The 26047-nt window shown below is 50.2% G+C and overlaps 1 protein-coding gene across 9 annotated transcripts; it reads right to left on the bottom strand.

Moving 5' to 3' along the window:
- Positions 1–5061: 5061 nt before the first annotated feature.
- On the bottom strand, positions 5062–25700 carry Entpd6 (ectonucleoside triphosphate diphosphohydrolase 6). Of its 9 annotated transcripts, none has more exons than XM_028893429.1 (14): positions 25534–25700; positions 21412–21739; positions 19217–19293; positions 15336–15479; positions 13963–14038; positions 13115–13150; positions 12137–12225; positions 11132–11211; positions 10577–10641; positions 9204–9305; positions 8430–8567; positions 7970–8026; positions 6068–6180; positions 5062–5844 (listed from the first exon to the last, which is right to left on the bottom strand). In XM_028893429.1, the coding sequence occupies exons 2-14, from the start codon at positions 21701–21703 to the stop codon at positions 5746–5748; spliced, it is 1368 nt and encodes a 455-aa protein (XP_028749262.1). In that variant the 5' UTR covers positions 21704–21739; positions 25534–25700; the 3' UTR covers positions 5062–5745. The 9 variants fall into 9 exon arrangements, with proteins under 9 accessions (XP_028749262.1, XP_037061170.1, XP_037061171.1 ...); XM_037205275.1 differs by having other exon boundaries at positions 25577–25700; XM_037205276.1 differs by lacking the exon at positions 5062–5844 and having other exon boundaries at positions 6089–6250.
- Positions 25701–26047: the final 347 nt, after the last annotated feature.

Below are 26047 nucleotides of genomic sequence, written 5' to 3'. Positions count from 1 at the left end.
AACTTTTCAGAGCTCCCCCAGCACAGCAGACACCCCCCTGCCTGGCTCTGTACCATGGGACCTACCTCATCAGGGGCTGGAGGTGGCTCAGCGGGAGAACAAGATCATGCATGCTCATGCTTGGCACTCTTCAGACCTTTCAGACTGCTTCTGGGGCCAGCCTTATAGGGGGATATCTGCTTGGGAACTATGTAAACCACGCAGCTCACACTAGGATTTACAAGGCAGCACTGACCTGCTTCCATAGAAACCCTTATCTCTACAACCAACCACACAGCAAAGGACTAAAGGTTGTTGGGTGATAAAGGGTCAGCCTAGAGATGCTGCTTCTCATTATGTCTATTTTCCTAAGCATCGCAGAACACATTACAACTACAACTGGACTCTTTAGGGTGGAGCCCAGCCTGTGGGGTGTGGGTCTGGGGTGACCAGGAACACTATGGTGATGCTCCCCCACAAGGAACGAGACAGCACATTAGCTTAGGGTAAGAAGAGAAGCCTCTGGGCCTGTGTCTCACTCACTAGGCCCTAGGGAATCCCTTGAGCTCCTTAAGGCCCAGCTTGCCAGTGGCAATGAGAGGGCTAGTTGTGTGGCTTGTGACCCTAGTGACCACACAAGATGTAGTTAATGTAATGCTTGGCACAGTGAGCACTCATCAACCAAAGCCACTGCTATTCTAACTTAATCGCAGGAGAAGAGATGTAGTGTGCTCCCTGGGGTTCTGACTGGAATGAGTCCCTCATGCACTGCATTGGAAACGTGATTTCTGATGCACCAGTGCGAGGAGGTGGAGCCCCAATAAAAGGGGACTGGCCCCTTGTGAGCAAACCGAGGTGACTATCAGGAGAGTGGGTCAGTTTTCTCCAGCGTTAGGAGTGCAACTTGGGGGACGGGACTCAGTGGGTGAAGTACCTGCTGTTAAGCATGAGGGCTTGAGTTCAAATTGCACCACACCCAAGCAAAAGCCAAGCATGGTAGTAGGTACATGCCTGGAACTCCAGGGCTGGGCACAGGAATGGGATTCTGTTGGCAGAGACAAGTGATTTCCCAGGAAATCAAGCTCTTGGTCCAGTAAGAGAGAGCGAGCTTGCTTTTTTTTTTTTTTAATTTTTATTTATTTATTATGTGTACAGTGTTCTGCTTGCATGTATCCTTCAGGCCAGAAGAGGGCGCCACATCTCATTACAGATGGTTGTGAACCACCATGTGGTTGCTGGGAATTGAACTCAGGAAGAACAGCCAGTGCTCTTAACCTCTGAGCCATCTCTCCAGCCCCGCGAGCTTGCTTTATAAAAAAAAGGATAGAAGATACTTGAAGTCAACCTCTCTCTCACATCATGTGCACACAGATGAGCATACCCACCCACACGTGTATACACATGTATACCACACACACACACACACACACACACACACACACACACACACACACCAGAGTGTAAGTTGGATCCCCTTTGCTTTTTCCTATGGCCTTCTCTTGCCATTCTGCTTTTTTACCATAGACATAGTATGAGGGCCCCCGCCACAGGCCTGTACCATGGTCTTGGACTTTGTAACTTCCAGAACTATGAGCCAAAGGCATTTCTGCTAAGTGTTTTATCCAGGTTGTAGTCTTCTGTTATAGTAGCTGAAAACAGACTAAGACACTTGTCCATGATTTTCAAGGCAAATCTAAGAATCTTGAAAGTGAAGACATTGGAATTCCTGATTTTTTGTTTTGTTTTTGAGACAGGGTTTCTCTGTGTAGCCCTGGCTGTCCTAGAACTTGCTCTGTAGATCAGGCTGGCCTTAAATTTACAGAGATCCACCTGCCTCTGCCTTCTGAGTGCTGGGATTAAAGGCGTGTTCCACCACCACCTAGCTGGAAGTCCTGATTCTAATTCTGCATCCTTTGCAGAATCCCTGGATGCTCACAGGAGGCATTATTTCTTGAGAGGAAGAATGTCTTATTATTCATTCAATTTTATGTGCATGACTGTTTCGGTTGTATGAATGTACTTGCACACACGCATACTTGGTGCCTACAGAGGTCAGAAGAGGGTGTCAAATCTCACGGAACTGGAGTTACAGAAAGCTGTAAGCTGTCATGTAGATAGATGCTGGAAACTGAACCCAGGTCCTCTGCAAGAACAACACATGCTCTTAATCACTTAGCAAAGTCTCCAGCCCCAGGAAAAACACCTTTTGTTCATATTTCAAAACCTGAAAGCAGTTTTCTTGTGACGCCCCCCCCCCTTCCTGGCACTATGCCAGAACTGGCCCCTGGAAAGGCACAAACCTTCAGGTCATGCTGGCCACCTGTCATTTTCCAACCCAACCCAAAGCTTTTCAAAGTCATCTCCAACTGTTTCAAGCATTCCTCACATTTCAATGTCTCCAAACAAGTCCCACAAGCATAACGTGACTGGAACCCTCACACCACGTCTTTTCCCAAGGCCCTGCCTGGGGTGATGGCTGCTGCTACCACTCCGACGGCCATGCTTTGCGAAGTGCCATCCTGGAGGTGTCTCTGTCTTTACCTCAGACAGTACTGTTAGCCTGAACTCACCCTTCCAAGGACTCTGAAATGGTTCTAAAAAATGAGTAGATCACAATGACTTCTTGCATTTGAAAGTATCCAAAAGCTTCGAGCTCCTAATTAATGGAAAAACTAAAACTATACAAAGTCCATTTGGTTAGTCTGTGGCGCTGGGGGTTGAATTCTGGGTCACGCTGCCAGTGCACCACATCCCCAACCCCAGGACTTTAAAACAGTTTAAGTGAGGAAGCCTCTGTACTTGTGACACAAAGTCTAGAAGCCACATGATCAATTTGCACGTAAATATAGATTTGATCAGTTTATACACTAAAAAGCGACCATAGGGTCAAAAGGGAGTGGAGGAAAAAAAAATTGACCATCTTATCACACTGGGCTATCTCCTTAATAAAGATCCGAAAATCAGGGGGAAAACGACCAGTGTTCTTGAAAAATGGTAGAAAATGTAGATCTTAACAGATGTTCCGCAGGAAACACAACTGGCACTTAGACACAAAGATAGATCAGCGGGATAGCGGGATCATCGGTCTCCTTTTACGATCTGCCAGAACGGCAGACATCAAACTGTGGGGAGTGGCTGTGCTGGTGAGGGAAGGCAGCCCCGGTCACCGCGGGGTAAAAACCTGGCGATGTCCACTCCAACTTAAAATGCTAATGTCTTTGACCGGACAGTGTCAAGATGGCCCACATACACGGGCCTGTAGGTAGGAGGACAGCCTGAGGTCCTGTCATCTGGATGTGGGAGTGTCACCACCCACCACAGCATGCAGCCAGGGTCTCTGCCATTCAGGCAGGAACAGCGTAGGGCAGGGGCATGGCAGGAGGTGCCTGGGATGTGTTAGATGGACTCAGTGAGGTGCACAGGCGCACAGGCCAGAGTGATGCAGCTGTTTTTAAAAAAGACAATAAAGTCCTCTTTATTATTATGAAGGATGCCAAGAGTGGAGTGACTTGCATGTTTTGCTGGGCCTAAGAATATCCCATAGTTTATTAGTGTTCTTTTGGGAGGTATCCAGCTGTTTACTTTTTCATGAGTGAGCTCACTAACCTTTACCTGAAATGAATCCACTTCTTTATTTCTGTCCTGTGGATTTGGTGCTTCGCCTCTGCAGGTCTTTAAATATTCAGGCCATCAGCTACAGAAGAAAGTGAGCAGAGGAGACTCTGCCACGGAGTGGGTGGCAGTGTGGGAAAGCACAGGGTTTTCCATGCCCTCCTCGGCAATAACCACCTCCAGGCTCTGGCCCCGGGTGACTGTTTATCTGGGAGGACCCCTTCCGGCTCTATCTTTTTTGGACACCTTATACACACTGGCCACCAGCCCCTCCAAGGTTTCATTAAAGGGAGACCACCAGGCTTACTTTGCTCTGCTTCTGGGGTCCCCCTGACCACCCCGCCCCCCGGAGATGTCAGGTCTTACCCAGGCTCCCTCCTACCCTGTCACCTGTGGAGCCACTGCTTCTGTAGTGAGAAGCCACCCAAGATAACAACCACAGCCCTCCAATGCAGGCTCCTCTGTACAGGGACCGGCTTCTTTGGGGTCATGTGACCATCAAGAGGCCAGACCCTCTTGGAGCTACTTGAGCGGCATGAAAAAGGTGTCGGAGAAGTGAGAGCTGGCTCTCTGGAGTCTTCATTGCCTGCTTGGTCTGCAGAACCCTTCCCTCCGCACTGGCTGGTCCAAGTGGTATTCTTGGTGTAAGGGGTGGGGGGTAGGAGGCGTTTCTCGGGACCAGTCTTATTAACACCAGACCTTGTGAATCTACCGTAGGCTGGGAGCCTTTGGGGTATCAGTGGACCCACTGTCCTTTCCCAGGCACGTGACCCTCTTGGGATCATTGTCGAACCCAGAATGACCTAGAGATGATGGACCCAGAGCGGTCCCTGGTCAAACAGTCACCATGTCTCAGGAGGGGGAGGAGCTCAATGGAGAGCTGGGACAGGTTGCCCCTGGACCCTGAAACAATCTAGGCCTTGGGTGGCCCTGCTGTTGCTGGTTACTGCTACCACCTGCTGGGCAGGCTTTAAATGCTGGGTGCTCACTCAGGAGGCAAAGGAGAGAAACCCTTGTAAACCTTTATTCGGAGTAGAACGACAGCGGCTCAGCTTATTCTATAGACTGTACATTCACTGAGGGGACCACAGGGAGCCAGCTGCAGCCCAGGGAGGAGGGCGGGGGCAGAGGGCAGTATGGTTCCAGGGCTGAGCTTTCTGATCCGCCCCGCTGGTCTGCAAGTGGCTCGCAGCAGTAATACATTCACGGGGACATAGTTGTGTCCAGAAAGGGGGCTCAGTTTTCACATAAAGCACTCGCAGCTCACAGGGTAGCGCTTGAGTGCACAGCCCTAAGTATTCTTATAGCTCTGCTCATAACCATATGCTCTGCAGAGCTGGAACACTGGGTCTGTAAAGAGGCACTGTTCCAGCTGGGCAGTGGTGGCGCACGTCTTTAATCCCAGATCTCGGGAGGCAGAGCCAGGAGGATCTCTGTGAGTTCGAGGCCAGCCTGATCTACAGAGCATCCAGGACAGGCACCAAAACTACACAGAGAAACCCTGTCTTGAAAAACAAAAAACAAACAAACAAACAAACAAAAGAGGCATTGTCCCACCTTCTTCCTACTCAGTGTCCCCACATCAGTTAATGCTATACCATCCAAAGATGGAACAGTAGACCTCCAGTAACCTCATGTCTATCCTGAGGAAGAGATGTACACACTCAAGATGTGCTCCCCTGGAGACTGTACTGTGTCTGGGCCAGCCGACTCCAGCTCCCACAACTCTGGGAAAGCAGAGAGAGGCCTAGCTCACGAGGGAACAGGGACTGGGAGACAAAACAAGACCCACGTCACAGAAACACACAAAAGCAGCCACAATCCCGCAGATGGACGGGATAGGAACAGGGCTGCATCCCTATCTCAGTCTGTGCCCTGGGCCCCACCTGGCTCCCTGCACACTGGGAGGCAAGGCAGGGAGATGGCCTCAGGCCAGGCAGCATTCCTACCCCGGCCCTGCCCAGCTTAGTGTGGTGTAGCGGGGCGAGTGCATGGGCCATGTCCCAGGCCAATCTGCAGGAGATGAAACTGCAGGCCGAGGAGGGTCCCAGCCAGGTGCAGGCTCCTCAGGGAGGGTGTCACTTCCAGGACAGAGGGGTCCGTGGAGTTGGGAGCCTTGGAATTCCGGCTAGGGTGGGGACTGGGGCTTGGCTGCTACAAGGCAGGAATCTTCTCTCTCTTCAGGGAGTCGATGTAATGAAAAATGGCCCCCAGAGCCCAGCTGGTTTCAACGTTGTCAATTTTCCGAGCCAGCTTGAAAAGACAAAGAAAAGGAAAGGAGAAGGTCAGAGGCCTGAGTTACAGAGCCTGGGTGCATCTGCGGAGGAAGGCCGTGGCTGAGGAAGCTATACACAGTTTTGGGCTGTTTCTTCACAGCAAGGATGGGAGCGGGAGATAAAAATGCAAACAGCAGGGCCAACAGTTCCCGGCACCCCACCCCACAAGTGGAATGTGGAATCCAAGACACAGTGCTTACCTTCAGCACCTTATCCCTGGGAAAACCAAACTCATGGAGCAGCAGGCTGATGTAGGTGAGGTCCATGCAGGCAAAGGGGCTGCTTGGTGGCTGTGTCTCCAGGGTGCGGCATACTGGGAGAGATGCCCGTTCCTGGTCATGTTCTAGACCAGTGGTGGTTCTTAACCTTCCTAACGCTGCAACCTTTTAATACATTCCTCACGTTGTAGTGACCCCCAACCATGATATTATTTTCATCGCTACTTCATAACTGTAACTTTGCTACTTTGTTGTTGTTTCGAGACAGGGTTTCTCTGTGTAGCTTTGGAGCCTGTCCTGGAACTCGCTCTATTGACCAGGCTGGCCTCGAACTCAGAGATCCACCTGCCTGTCTCCCAAGTGCTAGAATTAAAGGCATGCGCCACCACTCAGCTAATTTTGCTACTGTCCTCAATTGTAGATAGAGGTTTATCAAAGGGGTCATGCCCCACAGGTTGAGAACCACTCTTCTCGACAGTCTGGGGTTGGGGAGGAGGCAACCTGACCCCACCCATGTGGGTACCCATCTTGTTCTTCACTTCTGATTTACTGTCGAACTGAACTGTAGTGACCCCACCGGCAGGCCCGGAAGCCAGTCTCAACCTCCACTAGGCCTGGACGCCAGGACCAAGACAGACTTGAATGTCTTACTTTGGGGTAACAGTGGAACCTCCCCATCCCTCGGCCATACCTCTGCATCTGAGACCCTTGACACTTCCCAGATGTCAACATTACTAGAATCCAGCCTTTCTAAGACATGAAAACAACACTAAAGCTGACTCCAAATCTACTCGTGTGCGTGCGTGCGTGCGTGCGTGCGTGCGTGTTGTGCGTGTGTGTGTGTGTGTGTGTGTGTGTGTGTGTGTGTCTATGTGTGTGTGTGTGTGTGTGTGCGCGCCCTTGTGTGGGCACAGAGGAAAACAGCTGGGGTCCTGCTGTATCACTCTACCTTATTCCCTTGAGACAAGGCCTCTCATTTGAACCTGGAGCTCGGCTGGTGGCCGGCAAGCCTCAGTGATCCTTCTGTCCTCTCCCCCACAGTCTGGGCTTTGCAGGCACAGGCAACCACACCCGCTTTTTATGTGGATTCTGGGGATTTGAACTCAGATCCTCACGCCTGTGCAGCCAACACCCTTACACCATTTTTACCGCTCCTCGAGTCTATTCTTGATAGAGGGGCAAATCAATCCATCTAGAGACCCAATGTCTAGGGAAAAGCCAAGAAGTGACTGGAAGGCATACAAATGCCCTGTTTTTTGGCGTGGGAGGGTGGGAGAGGGAGAGGGGAGAAACTTCCTGTGGAGAAATGCACAAAGCTTAGTTGTTCTGACTAGCAAACTGGGAGCAGCAACCAGAAGAGCTGAATATGGACATGACATCAGTGTTGGGTGCTAGGGTGGGGTGACCCAGACGGCTGCTGCAAGGGCGTCGGGGAGAGGAAAGGCAACTCGGTGAGACTCCATGATGCTGCCACAGCAGGTGCCACGGTCCTGGAACCCCCACCTCCTCAGGGCCATTTGACCATCAGGAAGAGGCTGTGACCATCCCAGGGAAGATGCTCTTGGGGTTACTTTGGCAGCAGAGAAAAAGTGTCAGAGATCTGAGATGAGGGACCTGGTGTCCCAGAGTCCTGTGGCAGGCACTGGAACTGTGGCCCTTCACATCTGGGGATACCCTCCACTGGGAGGTTGTATCTGGGGTTTAGGCCCTAGGTGATGCTAGTACACTTTGAACCCCGCCCTTACACACCGCTCAGAACTGGCTAACAGACAGAATAAGGTACTAAACCCAGCAGTTCTGGGCCTTGTGCCCATCACAAGCACACGGGGGTTCTGTTCCCATACCCCCTTGACCTGTCACCCTGACAAGTGCAGCACCACTCACCATACTTGGCTGCTGTCTCAAAGTCTCCGACTACAAGGCTGCCTCCTTTCTCTGCATCTGTTGGATAAGACAGACACTGTCAGCCTCGGCAAACTCCACTGGCTGACTGGTTACCCTGTTCTGGGTCCTTGGGTCTAGAAGAGCCCCTCAGTGCAGGTTCAACCCCTTCCTCAGAAAGAGGGCATGTGGCCACCCATCCCGGGTGGCTCCTGAGCTGAGTGAGGCTACAGGGCAAAGCCAGGCAGTAAACCACAGAGAATGAGTCTAGCAGGATCTGTATCTACAACAGATCCTTTCTATTTTACTAACTGGCTCAAAGGAAATAGCTTACCTATGAAAAGGGGCTTATAACTTCCTGCCTCTCTCTCACCTTGCCTCCTCAGCCCACTCACTTCACCCAGACCAACAAAGCCACTACAGGCTAGCATCGGTCCTTTGCCCAGACTGACCCAGCCCTTACCTATAAGACCAAAGCTTGCTGCAAGGTCATAGTAGTAGGAGAAAGCATAAAAGTCCACATGCTGGGCCTCTTCTGTCCTGTGCACTTTGTTTCTGAGGATTTCTGACACTCTGCTGGCACACAGCTCATAGAGGCCCACTGCAAAAGGCAAGAGGAAACACCCAGCCAAGTCAGCAAGGCCAAGGCACATAGGTCACACAGCTCGCATCCATGTGAACCAGGCTAGCCACACACCAAAGGCGGACATGCTGCATGTCTTGTGTCCATCCTGGGAATAATAGCCCAGTATTTCTCCTAGAAGAAATTCAAAGGACCCAGAATAACAAGACCAGGGTGAGGGCCAGTGACAGGGTGGCGGAGGCTGTGTGTGTCCTGGGCTGCTGGCAGGAAGCAGCTTTCACTTCTCTCTGCACAGAACTGGCCAGAGCAGGGCTCCTGGGCCAGGAGCCCAAATGTGGCCATTTGTCTCAGGCCCCAGGGCAGCCGTTCCTTCCTCACTGGAGTTTTGTTGGGAAACTGGGCTATTTGGAAAGAAGTGTTTGGTGACAGACAAGGAGACTTTGTGCAGAGACCCTGAAGAGGGACGTAGCCAGAGGAGGCCCCAGCTCTCAACAAAAGCCTTCACAGTCCTGCCACGGCTCTCGGTTGCCTGCACTCTAGGGGAAGGGACAGTCTTGTCTGTATTGGTGTCTGCTTTTTAGTGGTATCCGGAAAAGGAACGGGGGAAGCAGACTACCTTTGACCCCAATGAGCCTGAACAGCAATGCTACCTACCTGCCTTCTGTCCTGAAATTCTATAGGTGACCTCAGCATGCTCCCACTCTCCTCTGAACCGGGGAGACAGACAGGGGCTGACCAGTTCTTTGTCATCCTCAGCTGCAACAGAGAGATGACCATGAAAGGAAGAAAGAGACAGTGCTGTGTCCATTACACAGAGCTTAGAGGACTGGGTGGGCCGACAGAGAATGCTACAGGCTATAACAGGGTGCTGGGGGACAAGGGGACCTGTCTCCCAGGGCAGTCCAGGGCAGTCTGGGCCAGCTGGAGAAAACCCCTGCTCTGTCACAAGGGTGGCAGCCAATCTCACTTGCCCAGAACCATGACTGTGGCCGTGGTGAAATGCATCTGTGGGCATCTGTGGTTCCAGATGCTGGGCCTAGTGTTACTTCACCGGTTATCACAATGACACTATTTGGAGGAGACTGTCGCAACCCAGTTTTACAGATGGCCGAGGATGGCAGTAACTGACAGCTTGGTAGGAAGGCAAGGACAGGTGCCACCCGGTGCTACCATGCTGACAGAGTGAGTCTGTGCTCCCCAGCATGAACCAGGCCCGGGAGCTGTGTGCTGAAGTGTCCAGCCTTTAGCATTACTGAGATGGGGTGAAACCTTTGGTAGGTGGAGCCTAGGGGAGGAAGTTAGGTCACTAGGGCATATTCTTGAAGGATACTGGAGCCTGACCTTTTCCCTCCTTTGCCTCCTGCTGCCAGCAGGGGGACAGTGTCTTCTGCCACATGCTCCCACCATGATGTCCCGCTTCATGGTGCCAAAGGCAACACATTTAAGTGATGATGAACTTAAACCTCCCAAACCATAAGCCGAACAAACTTCTGAGTCATTTGTCTCAGTTACTGTCAGTGACGGAGAGCTGACACACGAGGTGATTCTAAACGTGGGTGACACGGTTCAGAAATTATTTCCCTACGATCTCTCCTTTTTTAAATGAAAAATTTCCCATTTTATGTACATGGGTGTTTTGCCTGCATGTACGTGGGTATAACACATGTATGCAGTGTCTGCAGGAGCTAGCAGAGGGTGTCAGATCCCCTGGGACTGGAGTTACAGACAGTTGTGAACTACCATGGAGGTGCTGGGAATCGAACCTGGGTCCTTCAGAAGAGCAGCCGGTGCTCCTACCCACTGAGACATCTCTCTAGCAACCTCCTAGTTTCTCTTTTAAGAATGGTAACTTAGAAGGTTGTACAAAGGTAAACATGTCACCCCATAGTCTGTCTTCTCTGTGATAAGGTCTGGGCCCACCCCATCCAGGCTGGCCGGGTGGGGCAGTGGCTGATACACTGCTCTGTAGCAGAAGGGGAAGAGGCACTGGGAGTAGGGACAGAGCCTGGAGCAAGTGTTCTACTCACCAGGCTTCCCCTCCACACCACCCAGAATAGCCAGTCGTGCCGACATCAGTCCCAGCCCCAGGTAGCTGTGGAGACAAATCCTGGTGAGGCTGGGCTGCGCATGCTCCTGCCCGGGCTTAGTGGGAGTGAGGAAGGCGTCCTGCTTCTTCTACGAGCCTTCCACCAAGGCCGAAACATTAAGTCATTGAACTGGGAGCCTGTCATGAGCTCTTATGGAAGCTGTGCGCGTGGCAGTGAAGGAGACAGATCCCATCTGTTTTTATGGGGTTCAGGAAGGATCTATTGCAAGTGCCGTGTGGCCGGGAGGCAGCCAACTCCTCACCTCTTAGCCTTTCCAAGCCTCCCCCAAAGTGGAACAGAATGAGCAGAAAAGAAGAAGGCGATTTTACAGGAAATTTAAAAATGAAGCATGCAGGAGGAGAAGCAGGAGAGGCAGGACAAGAAGGGCCCAGGCAGTCACTTGGCACAGGGGATTCTGGGACCTGGCATCTACACGGGGAAAGGGTCCCACCATAAGGCAGCAGTGGACGGTGCACCAGGAGCAGGCAAACCCACCTGTAGGAATACAGCTTGTAAGTCCTGTTAAACATCTGCAGCGCGGTCAGGTGGCCAGGCGGGGAGGCCTGCAGGGTGCCCTGGGGAGGAACACGAAGCTACTGTTGCCCGGTCTTCCCAGAAGACCAAGCCCTCCTCCCTGCATCATTTGGAAGAACAGGGACATTTAATGAACTTTCCATTAAGTCTTTGGCTATGAAATGAGGAGCAAGTGGTAAAAAACCAAACCGTGCAGAGTGTTCCCCTTAGAAGCTTTTTTTTTTCTGTTTTTCTTTCCATACTAGGGATCAAACCAGGACTTCTGGGTACTTAGCCAGTGAGCAACATCCTCAGCACATCATCATCATCATCATTGTTTTGAGACAAGGTCCTGTTAGCTTGTCCAGGCTAGCTTTGAACTCCTAATCCTCCAACCTCAGCCTCCACAATGCTGGGATTACAGGTGGACAGCACTGGATCAGCTGCATCTTGCACCTTCTGGCACACATAGTCCAATCAGACCAGACCAGCGTCTGTCTCCAATAATCTGAATAGGACCACAGCTTCAGGTACTAGGTGTGTACGAGTGCATTTATTTACACACTCTGTTCCACTGGAAACAAGATGTGATTGTTAGTAAACAGTGTGGGTGACGAGAGGTATTTAAAATAGCAGATGCCATTAAACGCAAGTGTTTCTATCTCTTTAGAACACTTATCTTGAAGAAGGCTGAGCTCCCCAACCCCCATGAGCCATACTGTCCACTCTTGCTCCTGGAACTTCGTGGGGGATGGGAGGTGTCTAGTCTGCAGCCCAAAGCCTCCTAGTCATCATTTGATTTCACCGCACTGGTTTCTATTTGGTTTTTAGCGTGTAATTAAAATCTAAGAAGCTATCCGTGAGAGAACCCAGAGGGGTGGAACGCCTTCCAGTGGCCAAGGGGCCTTCTCTGAGGGGCCTCCTCTGGGTGCCTGCAGCTCCCTGACTGCGATGCACACACCTGGTGAGGCAAGCAGGGCTGGTTACCTCGACACGCGGGAGGAAGGTGATCTGAGTGGATCCACCGCCCAAGTCCAGCATGCCCACACTGCTGCTTCCTGGGCTTTTCAGACTGCCTAGACCACAGTGAGTGAGGACAGTGTTAGGAAGGATATGAGAACGCCAGGGAGATCAAAGAGAGGTCAGAAGCCGCCCTTCAGTGGGGTGGGGTGGGGGGAGCAGGGGGCTGTGGAAGCTGCTGCAACTACTTAAAGAAAACCAGCAACTTAAAAGTATCCAAGAGCCCTGGCTCTACCAGCTGTGGCTTTGATGTGAGTGACAGACGACTCTGACCACTGAGAGAAACGCTCACACTGGCCTGTCTTCTGGCAAGGCCAGCCTCAGTTCCCAGGGAACACCAACTGCTTCGCTGTTCTGACACAGGTCCTCCCTACAAGGCATTCTCTTTGACTAGCCCCATCTCAGATTCTGTTCTCCCAAAGCATCTGAGGTAGCCATCCCCTACCTATCCACCAGTGTCCTTCTGCCCTCCAATCGGTGAGACCTGCCAGGAAACCCCTTTTTTCTTTCTACATACAGACACTACCATTCTCCAGTACAGGGGCCACCCTGAGAACAATCTGAAAGTATCTCTTGATGACCCGTTTCCAAGGCAGATGCTTTGGCGGGGTGACCAGCACTCACGTCATATCCAGTATCTGAAGACCTGACTAAGTTTAATTCGCTGCTTCTCTCAGAAACAAACTACAGGTCAAAGTCCCAGTGGATGCTGGGTGGGGCTGTCCTGAGAGAAAAGTAAGGGCCATAAGGAGCTATGAACACATGTACATCTGGGCTCACACCGCCTGACCTGTCTGGATACGTCACTACTCAGTCTGCCTCCAAGCCAGCAACACTGAATCTGGGTGTTATGGTAATGGGGCCTCTGTGCTTCAGGAAGCCTGGCAGGCACTCCTTTCCTAGGGATGGTGAGCCATTAGTCTGTCCCATCCAGGAGACACGCACCTGTCAGGAAGTTGACAGTGATCCATGCTGAAACACCTATAAGAGAACAGACATTTCAATTCCTTTAAATAAAAAAAAATTTAATGTATTGTTTGTGTATGGGTGTTCTGCTTGCATATATGTCTGTGGATTTCGTGTGTGCCTGGTGCCCATGAAGGCCAGAAGAGGGGGTGGAGCCCCTGGAGCTAATTATGGATGGTTATGAGCCACCATATGGATGCTGGGAACTGAATCTGGGTCTTCTGTAAGAGTAGCAAGTCTCTCCAGACCCCATTTTATCTCTTGACACATAGGGCTGCTACCTATTTCCAGATTTCAGGGGCATGGTGGGCACTGCTTGCCATTCCCAGCCTTTAGAGAGGAGCAGTATTCACTTAGGAACCCAGGGGCTTGGGCTCACACTAAAAACCTAGAACACATTACTAAATGCCATGTCTCCTCCAGGACCTTGTCACCAGCTTCCATTTTTTTAAGGAGGCAGGCAAAGAAGCCAGTGTTTCCCCCGCCCTCGAGATAAACTCACTCTTAAGGTCATATTGATAATTACTGGCCTGGGAGGAACCTCAAGCGTCTGTTTCAGAATGAGCTACATAATCACAATGTTCCCAGCACAGCAGCAACCAGCATTTTCTAGATGTCCTTAAAACCCAAAGCATGATGTTTTCTGAGGTTTCATCTGTACCAGGTTGGAAGCTGGTCAAGATAAGAACCAGTCTTTAACAAACTGGGAACAGGATCCTGACAGGCTAGTTACAGTGCCTCTAGGCCTGGAGTCTGGGCAGCGGCAGCGGAGAGTCATTTGTCTGACTGGGACATGCACTGAGGAGATGCTCATTTGTCTACTGTACCTTCATCTGTGCCATTCATGATGGAAACACAGTCGTCCCCTACCAGGAAGGGTGATGCCTGGAATACCTCCTTCACCTAAATGCAAAGAGAAACACTTCTTAGCCTGGCATGGAGCTGTACACTTGTACAGAACTTGAGAGGATGAGGCAGGAGATCTGGAGTTTGAGGTCAGTTTGGTCTACACAATGATTATCTCACCCTCCACCCCAGCCAGGGCAGAAGGATGTGTTCATTCTCCAGAGGCAAGATTAGGAGATTCCCAGGGCACTGTGTGTTCAGCTGGCTGGGACAGAACACTGAGGGTTCTTCGGTGTTCTAAGACACAAAGATTAACCTGCTTTAAGCTTCTGTGATCTTCTGTGGGGGTGTTCTTGACTGATATCTATAGGATAGCTAAAAGACATGCTACTCCAGGTATCTCGTCTTTAACTGCTGGGGATAGGAGAGTTCTGAGAGAAAAGATGGCCTAGAGAGAGCTGGAATACACTGAGTCCCCAAACATTGCCTGGCTTTGGGTTGAGAGATGAAAGGCAAGAAGCCCTGAATCAGGGCTTAAACCTGGGCACCACTCATATGGCCTATGTATATATAGGTGGGGGCACAGATCCAGGGACATGTGCCATCAGAGCCCGGCAGAGGGAGGTGAAGGTGTGAACAACTAGGTATGTTTCTTTCTCCATTTCCTAAGGAGTCTCAGGACATAGAAACTTTGGTACACTTAGTCACCCCTACCTCCCTTGCGTCCTAAGAAGGTGTACTGTGCCATCATCTTGCAGGTAAACAGTGTAAGAACAGTCTAGAAGTTGAGGGAGACCGTATCTTCCCAAACTTGGTGGGAAAATTAGAAATGCGTTCTGGGGTTGAGGATGTAGCCCCAGTATAGAGTGCAAAGTGGCTATCTGGGGACACCAGGTTCCCCAAGAAGCACTGGGGCTGGGGAAGAGGCTGAGGGTCTCTTGGGCAGTCACATCTGAGTTTGGGCTAAGATGCCAGCTCAGTTCACACACCCGGGGGTGCCCTTCAGGAGCACATCACAATTGTAAAACAAAGCAGTTTTTCTTAAATGTCACATAGACGATTCCAAACTGTGATACTGTGCACATTCCAAGGATTTTCTCTTCAGGACACTTCTATGTCCTGCCTGCTTGACACTAGCTGGAAGGTTAGTGGCTATATTGTTTAGAGACAGGGTCTCACTCTGTAGCTCAGACTGGCCTCTGGTTTGAAACTGTCCTGCTTGGCTGCCCGGGTGCTGGGGCGACAGATGTGCACCATCATGCCCAGCAGGGTTAGCGTTTTTTTAGTGACCCTTTCCCCCTCTGGGCGGGTGGGGGAGTGGTGTGGGGGTGGGTGGGGGGGTGGCTAAGCTCACCTTTTGCAGCAGCTTCTGGGCCTTTTCTCCCGGCAGCAGGCGCAAACCAGCTGTGGCCTTGAGGACCAGAGGGGTGGCCTTCCAGAAGTCATAAGGAATGTGTTGCTTAGCAACATTCAGAAGCTCCTGGATCCCCTGAGCACTCTGTGGATGTAGAGAAAGCAAAGCAGGGCTGTTAAACAACACTGCCCAGTTACCACCACCCGTTAAAATGCGTATTAAAGCCGGGCGGTGGTGGCGCACGCCTTTAATCCCAGCACTCGGGAGGCAGAGCCAGGTGGATCTCTGTGAGTTCGAGGCCAGCCTGGGCTACCAAGTGAGTCCCAGGAAAGGCGCAAAGCTACATAGAGAAACCCTGTCTCAAAAAACCAAAAAAAAAAAAAAAAAAAAAAAAAAAAAAAAAAATGCGTATTAAACCTATTACCTAATTTAAAATTTAAGTTTGGGGGCTGTGTGTGCACACGCACGCACACACGCACGCACGCACACATGCACACGTTCACATGTAGACATAGGAGGCCGACTTCCAGGAGTCAGCTCTCACCTTCTGCCTTGTGTGGGCAGGGCCTCTCTTGTCTCTGCTGCTGCAGACTCACTACAGGTTAGCTGACTGAGCACACCGGGCTTTTTAGGTGGGTTCTGGGACTCAAACTCAGGTCCCCAGGCATCTAAAGCTGGTGCTTCTGCCCACTGCCCCACCTCCTGGCCCCTTTCTCGGATCTTTCTCAAAATCAGCGGGAGCACAGCATCAAGTGGCGCTGGGCCATCTGTGAGAACACAGGGGGTCAGAGCAGAGGGCAGCCCTCGGCATAGGGTGCTGCGGGTGAGAACACAGGGGGTCAGAGCACAGAGGGGAGCCCCGGCATAGGGTGCTGCGGCTGAAGGCAGGTCAAGGGTTGTGGGGCTGAGCCTCCTTCTAGAGTAACCGTCATGCTTTCTGAGCAAGACCCATGCCCTGGCCTGTCACCACCCGTGCTGACTAGTTTTGTGCCAACTTGACACAAGCTAGAGTTATCTGAAAGGAGTGAGAGTCAATTAAGAAAATGCCTCCCCTGGAGAGCCCCGAGACCTCGGGTAGAACCAAACACGACTGGCAGAAACAGACAGACAGACAGATAAACGAAATTATTCCTAACAATATTCTGCCATACTCATAGATTAGTGCCTAGTCCAGTCATCATTGGAGAGGCTTCCTCCGCAGCTGGTGGGAGCAGATGCAGAGACCCACAGCCAAAAATTAGGTGGCGAGAGAGCCCAGGTTGGAGGTCTCCATTGAGTCCCTCCCCTTGGAGCTTGGGGAACCCATGGAAGAGAGGGGAGAGGAACTATGGGAGCCAGAGAGGTTGAGGACACCTTAAGAGCATGCCCACTGAATCAACTAAGCAGGGCTCATAGGGGCTCAGAGAGACTGAGGTGGCAATCGTGGAGCCTGCATGGGTCTGTGCTAGGTCCTCTGTGGTTATGTTACAGAGGTTGGCTTAGTGTTTTTGTTGGTCTCCTGACAGTGGAAGAGGCGGGTGTCTTTGCCTCTTTTGCCTGATTTAAATTCTTCCTCCCACTGGGTTGCCTTGTCCGGCCTTGATGTGAGGGTTTGCACCTGGTCTGACGGGAGCCTGTTGTGCTGTGTTCAGTTGGTGTCCCTCGGAAACCTGCTCTTCTCTGAGGGGAGGGAGAGATGTGAATGTGGGGGAGAAGGAACTGGGAAGAGTGGAGGGAGGGGAAGCTGTAGTTGGGATGTACTGTATGAGAGGAGAATAACAATTAAAAAAAGAAAAGAAAATGCCTCCATAAAATCCAGCTGTAAGGCATTTTCTTACCTAGTGACTGATGGGGAAGGGCCCAGCCCACTGTGGGTGGTACCATCCCTGGGCTGGTGGTCCTGGGTTATAAGAAAGCAAACTGAGCAAGTCATGATGGGCAAGCCAATAAGCAGCACCCCTCCATGGCCTCTGCATCAGCTCTTGCCTCCAGGTTCCTGCCCTGCTTGAGTTCCCTGGCTTCCTTCATGGACTATATGATGTGGAAAAGCCCAATAAACCCTTTCACCTACAACTTGCTCTCTGGTCACGGTGTTTCATCACGGCAAAGAAACCCTACCTAAGACATCAGGTGACCTCACAGGGTTGTGATTTCCCTGGATATCGTGAGAGAACATGGGAGAACAAGTAAATTCTAGGGTCCCTTGTAGAACTGAGTCCCATGAATAACCTCACCGAGGGGGTCACACCACCTGACAGAGAGCTCAAAGGGTGGCTTGGCATGTAAACAGGGGTAATCGGTAAAGTCTGTCCAAGGGGAAAACTTACCTTCTTTTGATCCAGAACTCCTACTCCACAAATCCACCCAAAGATGCCCTTGTGCATGTGGGTGGTAAAATCTGTGTTAGATGACAGACTGTCCCTCTCTACTGTGTATGCAAAATAAAAACGAGGACAAGTCTCAAGTATCTATCGGTCCCAGGACGCACAAGTGGCTCTTGAAGGCTCCGTGAGAAAGCAGGGCATGTAGTGGAGGCAGCCCGGACACTCCTCCCCCTGAATGTGCGTCACCTACCTACAAGTCGGATTTTTAAAATCCCACCAGCTTATTACTCTAAACCTGTGAAATTTAATGTGGCTTAGTTGGATGGCTACCCTTGAATCACTGATTCCTCTGGTGTACAGCCAAGCCTTGCACTACCCTGTCTGAAACCACGATGCACCTGTGGGCTGAACAATGGACTAGCTCAGGGTCTGAGGAATGCTGACATGGACTAAGGATGGCGGGTACTTGCCTAACACATGAGAGGCCCTGGGTTTCATACCCAGCATTTAAAAAAAATGGGGGGGGGGGAGAGAATGCCAGGAAAGTCACAACCCTCTGGGCAAGCAGTTTCTGCTTTAGAAGAAGCCCAGGAGTCCTTGGTTCACACATGTTAGTGTATTAAAACATTAGGGACATCAGAAATCTCGACGCTACACACTTTCAGAAATCCTTGTTTCACCTTCATGGAATTTGTCTTACAATTAATTATTCTTTTACGTTTATCTGGTTTGTGGCTTTCATAAATTATTTGTGTTTTGTATTTGCTATTTATCTTTTCAGGAACAGGTACTGGAGAGGAAGCTCAGGGTACCAGGCATGCTAGACAAGCACTTCGCCACTGGACTTCTCTGCGGGCCCTAGCCTAACAGTTTAACACTAATGTTCGGTTTCAGTAAATGTTATACCTTCCAGCGGAGGACTGCAGTGAAAAATTAAAATTACAAAGTCACTATGGGGAGTCCTGGCTCAGTATCAGAGCACTGGTCTAGCCTTGGGAAGCCCTGGGCTCCATGGCTGGCTCCCCGCATCACACAGTACTATGTAAAACTTACATTACTAATACAAATATTTTAAAGTCCAAATATAACTTTTTCTTTTCATTTTTTGTTGTATGAGTGTTTTGCCAGCACGCATGTCTGTGTACCACATGTGTGCAGTGCTCACAGAGGCCAGAAAGTGGCACCGGATTCCCTGGGGCTGGAGTTCCAGTAAGTGCGTGCCAGTGGTAGTAAGATGCCATGTGGGTGCTGGAAACTGAACCTGGGTCCTCTGGAAGAGAACTCAGTGCTCTTAGCCACTGAGCCATCTCTCCGGCCCCCCAATAATGCTTCTGTACGTTTGTGGGTGTGAGCTTCTAAACTGCGTAAGGATCAGGGCTCATGATGTCAGCACCCTGGTGGGAGAGACCCGCACTTCTCCCACCTCTCTATCTTCCTGGATGCGGCACACCCCAGGCATACCAGCACCCAAGTCACCCTTCCCTCAGAAGATGGCCAACTGATCCGGTTCAGAAGGGGCTGGCTAGGAAGTCGGTTAGAGGACATTGGAAGGACAAACAGACACAAGATGGTGGTTACCTTTTCAACATCATCCGCGTAAGCAGAAAGCCCAGGCTTCAGTGCTTTGAAGGTTTCATGGGTCAAGGTGGGAGTTTCTAAAGGGAAACATTTTTAACAGATGTAAGTATGAATATATACAAGGAGTATTACTATATACAGCAGAGACCAGCTGACGTTAAGAGCAGAGGCCTGACCATGGAGGCCAATCAAGAGGGATTCATTATTTTTGTTTAAATTCTGCCATCTAGTTCACACACACACACACACACACACACACACACACACACACACACACCTCGCACACAGAGGCAGGCTGGGGTGAGTGTGCTTGCCTAGCATGCTAGAGGCCCTGGAATTCCAGCAGTGAAAAAAAAAAAAAAAAAAAAAAAAAAAAAAACCATCAAAAAACCAAACAAACAACTCACACCTCAATTCTATTAAGGATAATTTACTTAAATTTTAAGATAATTCTTGCTGATTTAACAAGATAAATATCTTAAACTGTAAAATAAAAATGACGTCCGTAACTCTGAAATATTATCCTTATATGGGCCATGAACAGGCTTCTGAAGGCTTGTTTTTCTTCTTAAGAAGTTGAGTTTTGCTGCCAGGAGGAATGGACTAGATCACAACAAGGAAAGTGTCCAGAGGCATCCTGTGGCCAAAGACACCAGTCCAAAATAGGACTATGTGAATATGAAGGCTGAGGAAGGAAAAACAGAACCAAAAAAGCAGGAATAAAACTTTCTCACAAAGCCTATTCTCTTTAAGACAAACACTGGATTATAACTATTACTACTTTAAACTTAGATTATTTTTTTAAAATTTGGTGCTAGAAGTTGATTGGGGCATCAAATATGCTAGAAAAGTGTTCTAACACTGAGCAAAACCTCCTAACCACACCTGTTACATTTGGCTTCAAAACCAATTTTGGAGGTAAGTAAGTAGATCTGGCATTTAAAGTTTAACCATTACAAGGCTAGAGCGTTATGTATGCTGTTGAGTCAGCAAGAATTAACTGTTAAATTATTATTGTTGCTGTTTTTCAGACAGGGTTTCTCTATGTAGCCCTGGCTGCCCTGGAACTCCCTCTGTAGACCAGGCTGGCCTCGAACTCACAGAGATCCACCTGCCTCTGCCTCTCAAGGGCTGAGATTAAAGGCGTGCACCACTACACTCAGATTAACTGTTAAAATTTAACACCTTAAATGGACACAAACTTCTTTTTAATCTAAATTATCCTCAATGACATTTTTTTTCTTTTCTTGTAAAGCAAAGTTCTGGTTCAAACATATAAAAATAAACAGTAATTAAATCAGAAGCAAGTAAAACAGGCTACTGTAGCTTTGGAGAGAGGTACCAGGGGTCTCATGCTGATAGAGCAATTAATGCCAGGATAGTGTCTGGCCACTAGGGACCTGGATATGGACCCGGGCAAAGCAGAGGGCTGAAAAGCTGGTTGACTGAAGGTCAGATGCACAAGAGGGCAGATTTTAGGGCACCAGATGTGAGAGCTGAGTAAAGAGCCAGGCAGCCAAGCGGTCCTGGAGAAAAAGTCTCCACCTTCTGTCTGAAGTCCCCATTCCTGGGAAGCAAAGCTGGCAGGTCTAGCCTGAGGTACAGACCCCTTCCCAGTGCCATGCTAGGCTCTTAGGACCCACAGCAGCACGTGCTGCAAGCCTCCGTCCCAGGTTTCTGCTACTGTTCTAACTGGCCTGGGCTCTGGGTCCCGTGAGCTCGAGTCTGCAGTTGTTTCCTGCCTTGAGATCTCCCAACATCAACATGACAAGGCCCAAATCCCAGGCTCAGTCACCAGGCCTGCTATGGACAGGGAGGGCACAGGCAACTAAATGTCCTCTAGGGTCTTAGCTGCCCATTAATGGTAGCCACTGGTTGTCTCAAAATATAAGAAGAACCTCAGGCTCCTGGGGAATTTAGGTGCACGTGGGCTTTGTGTCCACTGAGTAAGTATTTTTAGCAATTGCACTCTCCCACCCCTCCCAAATGCTGGTGCTCACACCCAGGGCCTCACATGCTCTACCGCTGAACTTTGCCTTAATAACTTCATGTTAACAGGCTTCTGGGCTACTCTAGGGCAGGGGCGCAAGCCCACAGTCTTCTGAAGTCAGGAGTTGTTAAGAGCCTTGCCCTGAGAGAGGGGAAAAGGCAGACCCTATGTCTGGGCCCATAATGACTCATGGTCAGACAGATACCTCCAGGTGGCCGGGCAAACTGGAAGACGTGGATGCGGGTACCCGTGCTCCCAGCGTCAAACATGATCCCGTAGAAGACCTCGTGACTACGTGTAGCTGAGCCTGGGGAGCTGAAGGCCTGCTGGGTCCACCGCGCCCCTGAGGCAGCCCCGGCAATGGTGAAGAAGGCCTGGGCAGCAGACGCCCGGTGCCACTTGATATAGGCGACATAGATGAACAGGCCCACACACAACCCGAGGGGGTATGCCACCTTCGTCATCCTCAGAGTCGCATGGTTTGGTATTTTTCTCATTTCTCGGTCTGCTGGGGACTCCGGAGCTGCTGCTGGCTGAAGGGAGGAGAATTAGGCAAATCACATTAGGCTGTAGTCTACAGCGGGTGTCAGAAGTTCCCAGGTCTGGCGACAAAGTATGCAATTCAAAACTGGTCTGCAGCCCCCTCTCCCCCCAGAAGTCAGAGGAGACAACTGATTTTCTTGGTGATTCTGGAAGGGATGGTCCAGAACTGAGGGTCATAAATGCTGGGTAACTTCCCCACAAACCACACTGGGACATGCTGTTGATCATATCAAAGAGCCCAGTGTCCACAGATCACTCCGGGCAACAGATCTGCATGTTCCACCCAGTCTTCAAATCTTTACTCACAGGATTCATAGATTATACTTTCAGCAATTTGCTTTCCCAGGGGCTTTGAAAACTGGCCATTCTAACAACTACAGTGAGCCTGAGACAGGTGTGAGACACTGAACTTATTTTTCTGGATGTTTAATGGATGCTGCTTTTCATTTATAAGAAACATTCGAGGGATAAATGATGTCTGGCACTTTCAAAGCCCATAAAATTCTATAAAAATAAAATAAATTAAATCGATGCCCAGTTTTGGTCCAATAAACTCTGAAAAAAATTTTTTTCAGTCGATCTCAGTCCTCAGGCTTTGCCCTTGGCTAAATGTAGAACTGAATGGTATTGTAAAATGAAAAACAACAAACAAAAAAACCTTAATTTTATTTTTTTTGAAAGGGTGAGTGAGACAGGTTCTTGCTATATAGTCCAGGCTGGCCTCAAATCTCAATCCTCCTGCCTCAGACTCTTCGGTGATGGGAGTCTAGGTGTGTACCATCATCCTAGCATGTTAAATTTTTTTTGTTTTTTTTTTTTTTTTTTTTTTTTTTGTTTTCAAGACAGGGTTTCTCTGTGTGGCTTTGCGCCTTTCCTGGAATTCACTTGGTAGCCCAGGCTAGCCTCGAACTCACAGAGATCCGCCTGCCTCTGCCTCCCGAGTGCTGGGATTAAAGGCGTGCGCCACCACCGCCCGGTAATTTTTTTTTTTTTTTTTTTTTTTTTTTTTTTTTTTTTTTTTTTAGTAGCTCCTAGTCTTCAAAAAAGATGAGAAGTGAGGGGCCTGAATCTCAAGGCTTCTCCTGTCCTCAAGAGATGTCTGTCGGTCTTCACTCCTCACTCTTGTGAGTTATGGAAATGCAGCAGCTAATTCTAGAAAAACAGGAGGCTTGGTGGTATGGGCTACAAGAAAGACTTGTGTCCTGCTGGCAGAGGTGTGTGACTAGGGCAGGCTAGTTCCTCCAGGGGCCTCCTCTGCAAAGTGGCTGCTCACAGTGGGCTATCACATGAATTACAATGGAATTTGGAAATTCAATGTGTTCTCAGAGCTCAGGTCACATAAACACTGCTTCTGTGCTCCAGGCCCAAGGAAGAGGCCCAAACTGGGGCAAGAAAACAAGACAAGTCACCCTTTCCAGTTCCTGCCCCACGTAGAGCTCAGAATGGCTCTTGGCAGGTGCCAAGGAGTAAGCCTCTCTCTCCAGTCCCCAGCTCCTGCTTTACTTTGGGTCTCACGTGGTTATATATGAGAGTTATACACTGCTCTTGAGATCACATCTCATCCCCTGCTGAGGCCTGGCCCTTGCAACTTATTCAATACCTTTTATCTTTGCCCATGCATTCTAAGAACTCTGTGCCTCCTTTTGCCTGTCAGCTCCCTGTCCCAGGCCCTTTATGCATACTATTACTCATTCCCAGAATGCTCAGCCACCTACTGGACCAATTTTGTCCAACTGTCCAAATTCTACTGCCTTCCCCAGCCTGAATGTCTTCACCTTGTGCCCTGAGTGCCCTACACCCAACCTGTAAATACAAGATTCTGCTTTAGACAGCCTGACAACACATATGAGCTCACAGACCTACAATCATTGCATTTACACACTGGCAAACTCAGGATGCTATTAACAATCCAAACAGAACACCCTATCCAGGGGGCACAGGACCAGACAGACTGGTCCACAGCCAACTCCACATCTCAGAGGCTCAACTCCAAACACACCAATTTTATTCTGTTGGGTTGAAGTGTCTGTTCATAGCTAAGACACTTGCAGGAAGGACCAATCACTTTTCTGTGGCCATGCCTAACACCCAGTGATGGTATACTGATCAGACTCCCCAAAGGCCTCCTGAGGAAAACAACTCAATCTTAGTTTGCACTTTACAGAACAGAGTTTAAGAAAAAAAAAATCAAGCAAGAAAGAAAAGAAAAGAAAAAAAAAAAAAAAAAAAGGCAAGTGGCAGGCAGAAGTAAAGCCAGGTGGTGAATGCGCAGGAGGCAGACCAGGAAGCAGCATGCAGAGGCAAACAGAGGTAGTTAGGAGAAGTCCACTTCCTGTTAGGAGTGTGGAGTCAGAGAATGTAGTAGGTATGGTGTTAGGAGGGGAAGGGAGGGGAGAAGGGGAAGCTGGATCTCAGAAATATGCTCCATCTGATTTGAACTGGCAGCGGCAAGATTTTTCCAGGTTGGCACTGAAGTACAGGAACCAAGCCATGATTGCAAATGACTGCTGCACATGCTAAGTACGTGTCCAAAAATAAAGCACACGAACAAAGCATCACTTATTTCTTCTGGTAGTTGTAGAAAATCTTTTCTTGGAGAAGAGAAAAAGCCCACACATCAACAGCCCTGGAAAGACGACCTCCTGATTTCTTTTGCAGGGTGCCTGCCATGCCTTTGTGGCTGGTACCTACGCCTCTCAGGTTCTGTCCATGAGGCTCCAGGAGGGACTCAGATACACAACACATTAGCCTACACTCCTTCCGGGGCAGAAGGAGAGGGGCAAAAACCCCTCAATTTTTGGATTTTCCATTATGCTTGGCGCATTTTTTAAGGACTACATCGTTAATACGCTGGCAACAGGAATAGGGAAACCTCCCCTTAATACTACTCAGGCCTACCCATTGCTCTGCAGCGCCCCAGGAAAGCCCGTAATCACATTCATCTACCTTTCCCTGGGGGATCTCTTTCGTGGGCGTCTGAGATTTTCCTACTGTGGCTATGAGACTTCGCTATACTCCCTGTGATGTAGAGATGTATGGCTTACCACACATGACTATGGGGTACAAGTGCCTGCAGAGACATAAAAGGGCCAGGTATTTTCAGGCGACTGATTCCTTTGGATAGACTCTCAGTATGAAGGGCTGTGTCTGCTGGAACCTATTCAGCAATGTAGTCTCAAAACCACCCAATTACTTCCCGAGGCTCTTAAAATAAAACCTGTTCCCTCTGATTCTCTATACATTCTGGGTGTCTACACCAGAACCTCTCCCTCCTGTTAGCCCGAAGCACCTGTGGCCACACACCAACTTAGGCAGAACCACCCCGACCCCTGGCAGGCTTTTCCCGGTCATCATTGGTCCCACCGTCTGTACAATCAGAACACAGGATTTCCCCAGTTTCCTGAGTTCCCTAGCAGGACTGTGCAGTGCAGGAGAGGAGGGGCCTGGGCCTGGCTCTGCTGGGGGCGGGTCAGCACACGCCGGCCGAATGAATGGGCTGCATTCGGGCAGAGACCCCTGCTGCCTGGCCTACAGTGGCGCTCACAACACTGAACGAGTCCCACCGTGTAGTGCAAACGTGTAAGGGCTACGCAGCTGGGAAAGGCAGCAAGGGGAGAGGACCGGGAGCGCAACTGATCCTGAGGCCTCCCCCGGGAGCTGCCGCCTGGCTCAAGGAGGTGCCAGGCACTTGGACCCGCACCACGGGGAACCCCGTCCCTCGCGCGTTGGGAGACCCGCCGTAGTCAGTCATCCCAGCCAAGCACCCCCTGCTGGTCCCGCTTACCCTGCACGGCGCCGTCGGCCCCTCTGCAGAGGCAGTGGCTTACCCCGAGACAGAGAGCGACCACCCACCGAGGACCAAGCTCTCCAGCCCTGGTCCGCGTCAACACAGCCTTTAAGCGTGGACACGGACCTAGCAGATGCCGAGAAGCTGTCCCCGCCTACGTCCCCTTTGCGTCACTGGGTAGGCGGGATGGCATCGATGCGCGTGCGTTGTGGCGCTTGTCGGCTACGCAGGCGCAGTAACCAACTGCAGTGAGACCCCGAATGTTTGCCCCCAGTTCTCTCTCTGAATGTCCCCCAAGTTGGTTGTCTTTTCTTCATCAGATCAGGGCTCCTCTTCTGCCTGCCCACGTGATGGTATCTGTACATTGAGGTACGGGGTCGTTGGTCCTGGTTCTGGATGATTTCCCTCTCTGTCGGCTAGGAAAGCCCAGAAATTAGGATTTCTAATGGCCGAGACAGGGCACTTGGAATTGAGCGGGAAGGTGCTAGCCACAGAGTGCAGGGACACTGTG

Source organism: Peromyscus leucopus, chromosome 4 (assembly GCF_004664715.2).
Source record: "Peromyscus leucopus breed LL Stock chromosome 4, UCI_PerLeu_2.1, whole genome shotgun sequence".
In the NCBI taxonomy this organism is placed as follows: domain Eukaryota; kingdom Metazoa; phylum Chordata; class Mammalia; order Rodentia; family Cricetidae; genus Peromyscus; species Peromyscus leucopus.
This window is presented reverse-complemented; position numbering and strand designations above follow the sequence as displayed.

Excerpts from the sequence above, each read along its gene's own strand:
- Entpd6 (XM_028893429.1), bottom strand. The coding sequence starts at position 21,703 with ATGAGAAAAATACCAAACCATGCGACTCTGAGGATGACGAAGGTGGCA. Across the intron at positions 9,306-10,576 it reads TGGTGTGGAGGGGAAGCCTG|CTGAGGATGACAAAGAACTG; the intron begins GTGAGTAGAACA and ends TCTCTGTTGCAG. Across the intron at positions 6,181-7,969 it reads TGAGACAGCAGCCAAGTATG|TATGCCGCACCCTGGAGACA; the intron begins GTGAGTGGTGCT and ends CATCTCTCCCAG.